Source organism: Macrobrachium rosenbergii, chromosome 56, assembly GCF_040412425.1.
Source record: "Macrobrachium rosenbergii isolate ZJJX-2024 chromosome 56, ASM4041242v1, whole genome shotgun sequence".
Classification (NCBI taxonomy): domain Eukaryota; kingdom Metazoa; phylum Arthropoda; class Malacostraca; order Decapoda; family Palaemonidae; genus Macrobrachium; species Macrobrachium rosenbergii.
Window position 1 is genome coordinate 43,793,291 of NC_089796.1, and position 12,108 is coordinate 43,805,398.

At 35.6% G+C, this 12,108-nt stretch overlaps 1 protein-coding gene and 1 long non-coding RNA gene across 2 annotated transcripts in view; one reads left to right on the forward strand and one right to left on the reverse strand.

Moving 5' to 3' along the window:
- The window catches only part of LOC136836136 (uncharacterized), a 144,152-nt gene that overhangs the window by 100,710 nt on the left and 31,334 nt on the right, over positions 1-12,108 (forward strand). The gene's annotated exons all lie outside the window — the stretch shown is intronic.
- Positions 2,251-4,828, reverse strand: LOC136836754 (tigger transposable element-derived protein 1-like). Its single transcript, XM_067101306.1, has one exon. It carries the CDS (start codon positions 3,963-3,965, stop codon positions 2,811-2,813), a length of 1,155 nt encoding a protein of 384 aa, XP_066957407.1. The 5' UTR covers positions 3,966-4,828; the 3' UTR covers positions 2,251-2,810.

Below are 12,108 nucleotides of genomic sequence, written 5' to 3' on the forward strand. Positions count from 1 at the left end.
TAGCATGTCATCAAGGAGGGTGGGAAGGGGATGAGGGGGTTGTTACAAGTTGTTATTGGCTACTGTCAGTCCTGCCAGCCAATAGCATATCGTCATGGAGAGAAGGGGTTGCTACGAGCTATGTTATTGGCTAATTCTAATCCCCCGAGCCGGTATCGTCATAAGCCTTCAAAAAAGCAATAAAAAAAAATTGTCACACAAGCGATGATGGGATTTGATGGGATTTTAGTATATTTTTATGTTTATATACAGTAATCGATATTTTTTTGAAGGATATATGCAATAGAGAGAGAGATATGGGCAGTTGGCCTTACTTAAATCGCAGAAGTTAAATTATTCGTGAATTATTCGAGAACAGAGAGAGAGGGAGAGGTTGAATGAAGTGATTACATCGGTAAGCAGTTTTATTATTTCACGGGATTTTAATTTAACTTTTATCGATACTTTATTGTGGTTACTCAATATTAATATTTTAAAATTAGTAAATAATTTTTTCATCATAAAAAATGTATTTAGTCATGAAAATAAAATAAAAATCAGTAATTTAGTGAATATTGCTCTATAAAAAAATCCGTGAATGTAAATTTTCTTCCGTCGTATGCGTTGGACACCGATTCATCCCAAATATTACCATCGAGAATCATAAGAAAACTTTAATTTTATTCCTTAGGATGTCGTGAAAACAACAAATCCTGCATTTATATTGCGTTTTTCACAATAAAAACCCTCCAGATATTGACCATTCTGCTGTTTTGGTTGCATATCTCTTCCGATCGTTGTTGGACTGGCGTCGTCCGAAATACCATCGAAAATCGTAAGAAAACCTTACTTTTAATCCTTTGGGTGTCTTGAAAACAATGAATCCATTTATATTGAGTTTCTCATGATAAAAACCCTCCAAATATTGACCATTCTGCTGTTTTGGATGCATATTTCTTCCGATCGTCGTCGGATTGGCGTCGTCCGAAATACCGTCGAAAATCGTTAGGAAACCTTATTCTTAATCCTTTGGGTGTCTTGAAAACAACGAATCCTGCATTTATATTAAGTTTCTCATAATAAAAACCCTCCAAATATTGACCATTCTGCTGTTTTGGATGCATATCTCTTTTGATCGTCGTCGGACTGGCGTCGCCCGAAATATCGTCGAAAATCTTAAGAAAACCTTACTTTTAATCCTTTGGGTGTCTTGAAAACAATGAATCCTGCATTTATATTGAGTTTCTCATAATAAAAACCCTCCAAATATTGACCATTCTGCTGTTTTGGATGCATATTTCTTCCGATCGTCGTTGGACTGGCATCGTCTGAAATACTGTCGAAAATCGTAAAAAAACCTTACTTTTATTCCTTTGGGTGCCTTGAAAACAATTTATCCTGCATTTACATTGAGTTTTTCAACAGAAAACCCTCCAAAATTGACCATTCTGCCATTCTGGAGCCATATTTCTTCCGTCGGACGGGTGTTGTCAGCATCATAAACCTGGAACATGCATTGTAACCCAGGAAATAATTTTTTTATGAATATATTTGAAAAGCGTCAGAAACTCGAACGTCAGTTTGCCGAGACCGTCGTAAACCGGGGACTGTCTGTATGTATGTATGTATATATATATATATATATATATATATATATATATATATATATATATATATATATATATATATATATATATATATATATATATATATATATATATATATATATATATATATATATATATATATATATATATATATATATATATATATATATATATATATATATATATATATATATATAAATCGTCGACTTACGACTGCATTAGGTTCGACAGAGCAGTCGTAAGTCGATTTCGTCATAAGTCGACCAACCACATATGAACATGTATTCTGTCTTCTTCGTTTTAACGTGCTTTTATACCCATTTTTATATGGGGTAAGCACGGTGCCTTCTTTGAAGGACTTTGATTTGGCGGTGGGGTAGGCCGTAACCTCGACCGGCTGCCCTGCCTGACATCGCTTAGACCCCGGTAACGAATGTGTACATGTATTACCGAAACCCCCGCTCCCTTTCTGTATATTATCCATCATCTATTATAGCCTAAGTATGTACTGTATACTGTACTGTCTTTTTTTAGCATATTGAATACTGTAAATTTAATCATTTTTGAGCTGTCTTTTTATCCTTTTTACCATATTCAAACACACATACATATATTACATATACTTGTATGTATTTTTTTGTTTACATTTTCATAGACAACTGACTAGCCTACATATACATTTTATATTATCCCAAAAATGTGCATGTATAGTACCTATTATTACGTTTAGCATATGAAATCTTATCATGCTTGAACTCCTTGATTAATACTTACTTTTATTACTGTATTTAACATTTTTATTGTAGGCATTCAAACCATCTGTCTGGTTTGTTTACATTTTCTTATCCGCCATTTGCATTGTCAATCGGCTACACGTATGACGTATTATTTACTTTTATTTATTTATAGGTTTGAATTAAATACATAATTTGTTATTACATTTGATTTATTTGCAAAAAATAGAAATACAAAATACATTACAAAAATATGAATCTTTTACCATTTTCGAACAAAATTTTACTTCTGAAAACATTTGTACTGTTGCCAACACGTCTATGAACACAGTTTTATTTTACAGTAAATTATTTTTTCTTTATAAATTTCAGGCAAACTACAGTAATGCATAGATAGATTTGATTTACAGTACAGCAAAAACATGAACATACAAAATAGAAATAAAAATTACGTAACATTTTAAATTTGAAAACAAAAAAAAAAAAGAAATTATTGTCCACTGGTGGATGGCTGGGGATCGTCGGGGTCGTCCATGGTCGTACTGGTAGATGGGGCAGGGGTAGACGGAGGTGTTATTTTCATAAACATGCTTAGTTTTGTCTGAATGGTTCGTTTATTTTTCTCTTCATAAATTTCCCGGTATGGACGAAAAGCACCAAGGACCATGCGTTCAATTCTTGAAAATCTTTCAATATTTGGATCCATTCCTTCAAAATGAGCTAGAAGTTTATTTAACTGTGATAAACCTTCTGCTAAGCCTTTGGTCATGAACATTCTTTGTGGTTCCTCCTCCTCATCCGCCATTTCTACTGCTGCTTCTCTCCTTTCTTCTTCTGCCACCTTTTCCTCTTCCAGCGCAATCAGATCTTCAGTTGTTAGTTCTTCCGACTCTTTGTCAAGCAATTCCTCGATTTCTTCCATTTCACATTCTAACGATAGATCTTTGGCTAATTTCACAATTTTTTTACGAATCATTTCTAGTTCATTCTCACTATCAAACCCATCAAAAGTATTCACATAGCGTTTAGCGCAATTCTTCCAAACACCGTTCATACATTTCTTCGTCACAGCTTCCCATGCCGCAGCGATGTTCTTGATGCATTTAAGAACATCGTATTTTTTCCAAAAATCGCGTAAAGATACGTCAGGATCAGCATCTGTAGCAGATATTGCTTGGGAAAAGGTGGTGTTTAGATAATTTGCCTTAAAGGCAGCAATAGCTCCCTGGTCCATAGGTTGGATGAGAGGAGTTGTATTGGGTGGTAAAAATACCACTTTCACGTTGGGATGGAGATCGGCTAGATGAGGTGGATGCCCGGGTGCGTTATCCAAAAGTAATAACACCTTGAATGGAACAGTGTTTTCCAAACAATATTCACGAACCTGGGGAATAAAGCAGTTTAAGAACCAGTCTTCGAAAAGTGCTTGAGTCATCCATGCCTTTTTGTTAGACCGATAGTAGACTGGTAGCGTATGCCTATTCACATTTTTGAAGGCTTGCGGGTTTTCGGAATGGTAAATAAAAAATGGCTTAAGCTTAAACCCGGCGATGTTACCGCCAAGCAACAAAGTCAGTCTATCTTTAGAGGCCTTAAATCCTGGCATAGATTTCTCCTCTTGGTAAATGTAGGAGCGTTCTGGCATTCGCTTCCAAAATAAGCCACTCTCATCAACATTAAAAATTTGTTCTGGTAAATAGCCTTCTTCTACAATGATTTCATCCAAACTTTCAACGAACTTTTTCGCACCTTCCTCATCTGCATTCGCTGCTTCCCCAGTGATTCTGACATTATGCAATTGAAATCTGTTCTTAAACCGTTTGAACCAACCTGTACTTGCTGAAAATTCTTCATTATATTCTTCTCCAGCACGCTCCTTCAACGTCTTAAAAATACTTAAAGCTTTCGTTTGCAGTACGTGAAGGCTTAACCCTTAAACGCCGAAGCCCTATTTACAAAAACGTCTCCCGTATGCCGGCGGCGTTCGGGAGTTAGCGCCAAAGCGGAAAAAAAGTTTTTTTTCAAAAAATCACAGCACGCTTAGTTTTTAAGATTAAGAGTTCATTTTTGGCTCCTTTTTTTTCATTGCCTGAAGTTTAGTATGCAACCATCAGAAATGAAAAAAAATATCATTATCATATATAAATATTGGAGTATATGACAGCAAAAAAAAACGCATATATAATTGTATACAAATTGCGCTGTAAGCAAAACGGTCAAAGCTAATAAGTTAATTTTTTTAGTTGTATTGTACACTAAATTGCGATGATTTTGGTATATAACAGATTGTAAAACGATTAAAGCAACACAGAGAAAATATTATCATAAAATGATGCATGAATTCGTAACGCGCGGACGTAAAAAAAGTTTTTTTTTTTTAAATTCACCATAAATCGAAATATTGTGCTAGAGACTTTCCAATTGTTTCAAAATGAAGGAAATTGATTGAATATTACTAGATTGTAAGTTTTTTAGCTTACAATTGCATTTTTACCATTTCGATCGAATTAAAGTTGACCGAATGGTAAAAGCTAAAAGCATGATTTATTTTTTGTTGTATTCTACATGAAATTGCGCACATTTCCCTATATAACACTTTATGTAACGAATAATATAAAACGGCGAAAAAATTACGACAATGTGACTCAAGAAATGCTAGGATTTTTTGCGGAGCGAAGGAAAAAGTTTTTTTTTAAAATTCACTATAAATCGAAATATTGTGCCAGAGACTTTCCGTTTGTTGCAAAATGAAGGTAAAGGATTGATTGTTACTAGAATGTAAGAATTTTGGCTTACGATTGCGTTTTTTAAGCATTTCGATTGAGTTAAAGTTGACTGAAGGTTGATTTTTTCTATTTATCGTTATTTATATGAAAATATTTCAAAAATGGTAAAAGCTAAAAGAATGATTTATTTTTTGTTGTATTCTACATGAAATTTCGCACATTTTGATGTATAACACTTTATGTAACGAATAATATAAAACGGCGAAAAAATTACGACAATGTGACTCAAGAAATGCTAGGATTTTTTGCGGAGCGAAGGAAAAAGTTTTTTTTTTCAAAAATTCACCATAAATCGAAATATTGTGCTGGAGACTTTCCGTTTGTTGCAGAATAAAGGTAAATAATTGATTGTTACTAGAATGTAAGAATTTTGGCTTACGATTGCGTTTTTCGAGCATTTCGGTCGAGTCAAAATTGACCGAATGTTAAAATTTTGTCAGTTATCATGATTTAAATGAAAATATTTCAAAACTGTTAAAAGCTAAAAGAATTATTTATTTTTTGTTGTATTCTACATGAAATTGCGCACATTTTGATGTATAACACTTTATGTAACGAATAATATAAAACGGCGAAAAAATTATGACGAGGTGACTCAAGAAATGCCAGGATTTTCAGCGAAGGAAAAAGTTTTTTTCAAAAATTTACGGATGCCCCTCAGGACACCCCGATGCTTCCTAGGAGTCGTAAAAGGCACAGGATGTGGTCCTTGGTCGCCTTCGGTCACACGTGGGCGAACAGCACGGCGCTGAGAAGCTGGGTCACTTTGGCTGCTGGGTCCTTCTCCAGCATCCCAGTCTAAAACTCGTCTCACACGCTCACTACCGACAGGCAGTATGCGCCTTTCATGGTCCTGACGGCTTTGAGACATCTCTGCAAACGTCCTGTTGCAGCACAAATACGCAAACACTCGCCAAAGTTCTGCAAAACATGGATGCGTCAAAAAATCGCTCTCCGCGGTCCGGCGCTGATGCTGTCTGGTACGAGAAGGAGGGAATTCGCGCATGCGCGTCTGGGTGACGCTTATAAACAAAACAACAGCTGGATCTGTGAACTCCCAGCATCCCTCAAGGCGCGTGATTTGAAACCTTCCGCAAACTAGGCCTATAATTATTTTTCCGCGAATATTTAAAAAAAGCATTTTTAGTCGACGTATGGTACGTCCACTTGACATCCAACAGACAATTTTCGTCGACGTATGGTACGTCCATTAGGCATTTAAGGGTTAATGGGACACGTTTCTGGAGTTGGCTTTCAATCCACACATTTAATAGTTTTTCCATTTCATGTATGGGTCCACTTCGTTGTTTCGTTATCACTGTTGATCTCATAGGTGCTGAACCCTTCACTGCTTCACGAATCCGTTCTTTATCCTTCAAAATTGTCGACACAGTAGAATGCGATAATTGAAGATCACGCGCTATTACATTCACTTTCTTCCCCCCTTCAAACTGCTTTATCACTTTCAGTTTCGTGTCCAGATCAATAGCTTTTCTTGCTTTCTTAGCAGGATTGGAAATTGAGGAAGATTTTCTTTTTGAAGACATCTTTGATTGGGGTTTGGAGCACACAAACAATGTCTTTCGGTAATAATGTGCAGTATGTAACGACACAAACACACTGAATGCTGCCGAGAGCTGAGCATCTCTCGGACATGAGCGCGCTGCCGGTAGTGGGAAAAAGTATTGTACGCGCGCTCGACGTATTTTAGCAAAATATAAAATTAAATATTATTATATATTATTATATTGTCGTAGCCGTCGTAAAGTCGATCAGTCGTAAGTCGCATAGGTCGTAAGTCGACGACTACCTGTATGTATTTATGTGTATATATGTACAGTCATACTTCGAACTTACACGAGGTTAGGTTCCAGAACCCCTCGCGCAGAGTGAATTTTCCCGTAAGTTTGGCATGGTCTCTAAAAATGCTAATAAATGCTTATTTCTAAAGTTTAAACACTAAATATGCCCTAATCATGCTCCCAAATTATTAAATTAACTTTTAAATGGAATTAAAGTTACTGTAATTTCATTTAAAAGTTAGCTTAATACATTGCCCTTAAAAAAGAGAAATAAATGGTTTACATAAAAATTGAGAGTTGTAAGAGAATTTCTCTCTCTCTTCCCTTCCAACCGATCTGTTTTTAGAATCATCTCAACCTCTTTTTAGCAACTTTTTTTATTCTGCGTCTCTTTCTCTTTGTTCTGAAATGCTTTTTCATGAACAAACAATGTTTTACATTTTGACTAATACAACTCTTAGTTATTATGTCTCTATGTTTTAGAACGTATTTGCAACACTAGTGCATTTAAACTTCGTAGACGATACAGGTCAAATTAGATCAATTTAAACTATCTACTGTACAGGTAAAGATGTACAGAGAATTAATAAGTTGTAAAAATGTGTGAGCGCTAACTATGAGAGAGAGAGAGAGAGAGAGAGAGAGAGAGAGAGAGAGAGAGAGAGAGAGAGAGAACCAACACGAACGGTAAAGAATCGCCTGGTTCAAGGGTTGTCCTTACTTAAATTAGAGAGTGAAATTATTTATCAGTTATTACGGAGACTGAGAGAATAACACAAGAGAGAGAGAGAGAGAGATATTGTCCTTACTTGAAATGTCAAGTTATATTATTTATGAATTACAGTATTACAGAGAGAGAGAGAGAGGAGAGAGAGAGGGAGAGAGAGAGAGAGAGAGTTAGCTTAATACATTACCCTTAAAAAAAGAAATAAATGGTTGACTTAAGAATATAGTGTGTGACTCTCCCCCATTCCACCAATCTATTTTTAGAAGTCTTCTCAACCCCGTTTTTACAAATTTTTTTATTCTGTCACTTTCTCTTTGTTCTGAAATGCTCTATGTCTCTATGTTTTAGAACTACGCATTTACAGTTTGTAAACGGTACAGGTAAAATTAGATCAATTCAAAATTATCTACTGTACAGTTAAGACATACAGAGAAACAGTGCAGTAATACGTAGGTTGGCTAACTTCGAACGAGAGAGAGATAACAGTTGTCCTTACTTAAGAGAGTGAAATTTTTTATGAATTATTACGGACAGAGAGAGAGAGAGAGAGAGAGAGAATTACAAGAAAAATTTGACCACTGATTAGCAACACTCTCATTCTTGTCATGTTAAATGACATGTCTGACAGCTTTTGCCTTCCACCTTCTTACAAAAGATGAGGGAAGAATTTGTTTGTTCAAGATAATACAAATTTTGTATTACAGTTTTATTATTATTATTATTATTATTATTATTATTATTATTATTATTATTATTATTATTATTATTTAATTTTATTAATCTTATTGTTTGAAAATTAGTACATATTATTACTTAAAAAGTTTATTTATCATACAAATAAACATACCTGTTTACATGTACCATAAAAATTCATCTCACTAAAAGAAAGAGAGAGAGAGAGAGAGAGAGAGAGAGAGAGAGAGAGAGAGAAGTTATTACTTTTAATAATATTTAATGTTATTTAATTTACACATAAAAGCTTGAAAACTTATAAATTACATAAAAAAATTAAACAAACACTTTTGCTGGGTTTCTCAGTGTACGGAAATGTTCACGTGTCTGTGAAAAACTCGTGTATGACCATTAGTTTGGTTCCAATAAAAAATTCGTGTGTCTGTGAATTCGTGCAACTCGAATCGCGCAAGTTCGAGGTATTACTGTATATATGATTATACAGTGTGTGTGTATCCTTGTTGTTTTGCCGTTTATGGTACAGTATTTCTATATTTCCTGTTTTTTTTTTTTTTTATAATTACTAGGTAATTTACAGTCAGGTTATTCCCAGTAAAACATGGCTTCAGAGAGGCATAATTCCAATAGACTGTGTGATGGTATCAAGACAATTTATAAATAGCACAGCACATTGCCAGCATCTACAAATTCGCCATATACATAGTTTTAGATCATTCTTGCCCATTAGTATCTCAGCTTGTGTGCATTTGTAAACGTGTCATGTATGTCTGCATGTACACATACATGGATGCACCACAGCAATGCACTTATATGGTATGGCATATGAAAATGTACAAATCCCAATCATCGAAAACACATAAATCAACTTAGGCAATTGTACATCATTATTTAAAACCATGGGTAAACAGGTAATGCAATATGTTTACTAATAAACACAATCATATAAACCACATTTTATTAACCCCTTGCATCCAGGCATGATCATGTGAGGCAAAATAATAACTCTTGATGTTTGATCAGGTATGCTTCATGTGAGAATTTATATTTTGCTCCGTGCAGGATGAACGAATTTTGCATGAAAATGTTAAAATCACTTGAATGGGCCATAAATGACTTATGGCTACACTAGCACCTCAGTAAAGGATAGAGGAGATCAGTATGACTTGAGATTTCATGGGAGGATGTACTACATCTCCCCAGTTCAGGACAAGTATACCCTGGGAGTGCTGCTGGTTCTAGTTCTTATCTTTTATGATAGTATGTCAGCTATAATTGTAATTTTGCAAACAAAGTACATGTACAGTTACATCCCCATTTATGATGGTTCATTTTATGATAAATCAAGTTTGTGATAGGGTTAGGAGTACAGTATTGAAATTATGATGCGATACTGATACGATAATATTTTGAAAATATTTTAAAATTTCACGCCCAATGGGCGCAGGCAGCAACGTATGGTGTATGATACATTGGCCCCAGAGGCTGGGATGAGCATGTCTCTTACCCTGACCCGACCTCACTCATGCTGTCCATCTACAAAGTTAAATTAGGTCAGTGTTCGTGTGCAATTTTTGTCTGTTTGTCTACACATATAAACTGCTAAAATCTCAAGTTAGTGTATATCAATATGTCTGCCAAATGCCCAAGTGAGTCCCCTGCTGGTAGTGCCAAGAAGAAGAGACATTCCATTACTTTTGAGCAGAAAATTAAAATGATCAACCAGCACGGTGGAGGAAAGGCAGTCATGGTGATCGCTTGTGATGAGCATCTATCGCAGTCAACGGTGTCCACCATCATTAAGGACAAGAAACGGATAATGGACACTATAAAGGCATCTGCTTCAGTTTATTCCACAGTTATAACAAAGAAGAGGGCAGGGCCTTTGGAAGAAATGGAGCAGTTACTGGTCACGTGGATGGAGGGCCAGAAACAAAAGTGTATGCCACTCCGTGTCTTGATTGCTCAAACAAAGGCATGCTTGCTTTTTGAGGAACTAAAGAAAAAATATGATGATACCCACAACAAAGATTTTGCAGCAAGTTCTGGATGGTTTCATTGTTTCGAAAAGCTCCATAATTTTCATAGTGAGAAAATTAGTGATGAAGCAGCAAGTGCTGATGCTGAAGGAGCCGCTAAATCTAAGGATGCTTTGCATAAGATCGTCTTTGATGAAGGGTACTTGCTGGAGCAAATCTTTAATGTTGACGAAACAGGACTGTATTGGAAGCAGATGCCTCAGAGGTCCTACATCCATAAAGAAGCAACAACAATGCTCGGATTTAAGGCATACAAAGATTGACTGATTCCTTTGCCTTGGGGGAAATGTGGCGGGTATAAACTCAAGACATTCATGATTTATCACTCAGCAAATCTCAGGGCATTAGCAAGAATCAGCAAACATAATCTTCCTGTGCATTACTGGCATGATAAGAAAGCATGGATGACTGCACTGCTATTTGAAGACTGGTTTGTGTATTGCTTTATTCCAAAAGTGAAAGATTATTGTAGGGAAAACAACATCCCCTTCAGAATTATGCTGATTCTCGACAATGCTCCTGGCCACCTTCAGCACATCAGAGACATTAATGAGAACATAAAAGTTGTGTTTCTGCCACCAAACACAACTTCTCTCAGACAACCCATGGATCAGGGTGCTGTGGCTACGGTCAAGGCCTATTATCTTCAGAACATGCTTGCTCAGGCTGTTCAGCTATGGATAACAAGGAGAAAGAGCTTAGAACATTCTGGAAGGAATTCAGTGTTCTGAATGCCATTATGAACATCGGAAGGGTGTGGAAGGAGTGTATGAATGGGATTTGGAAAAATGTGCTAAAAGTGTATGTGAACTCATTTAAAGGTTCTGACAAGGATGAAGTAGTTGTGCAAATTAATAAAAAGATCTTGACACTAAGGAGAAGTTTAGATTTAGAAATTGAAAAGGAAGATATCCAAGAACTCATATATGTGCAAGATGTAGAGCTTGTAGCATTTCCTTCCATGTTTGATACCCACACTTTTATTTTTGTATACATAATTAATTGTAAGAAAATCCTGGCGTGTCTCAAAATATCGTTTTAATAAAAGCGCACTTAAAATTTTTTAAAATTTTCATCTTATACTTTTTAGTTTTGACAGAAATTGTAACTGATTTATGATTGTAACAAAATAAAATTTAACATGATATCCTGTTGAGCCAAAGAAGGTTTGAAAAAACCCATAGTTATTAACTTATTCTACCAAGTCAAAGAAGGTATGAAAAATCAAAGAGTTTCATACAAATCCTGAGATACTGGGAGAGGTCACTGTACGGTCACTGCTGACCTACTGATCATGTAAGGTTGTATTGTCACTGGAAATGAGTAATCATGAAAAATATCAAAGACCAACGGACAAACGGAACAGGTCAAAAATTGAGTTACAAGTTTTGACCCAAACAAAGAAACACAGACAGACAGACACACAGAAGTCAAGTTAAATAAAAACATGTAAAAAGAGCAGACGAGGAAACAGAAATTGAAGAAGAGCCAGAGCAAAAGTTTATGACAAAGACAATGGCAGAGGCATTTTCCTTCATTGACAGTGCAATGAATCTTTTTAGTCAAATAGATTTGAACATGGATGATTTGCTAAAGTTGAGAGAGGACTTCATGATGTTCTTGCATGGTACAAAGTTATTTATGAAGAACAAAAAAACGGACTGCTATCTACAATGGATTACTTCTTTCCGAAAATGACTCCAGTTCCATTGCCTTCCCCCACATTTGAGCCTCGACCCTCTAC

Coding starts and splice junctions, on each gene's coding strand:
- LOC136836754 (XM_067101306.1), bottom strand. CDS start 3,965: ATGCCAGAACGCTCCTACATTTACCAAGAGGAGAAATCTATGCCAGGA.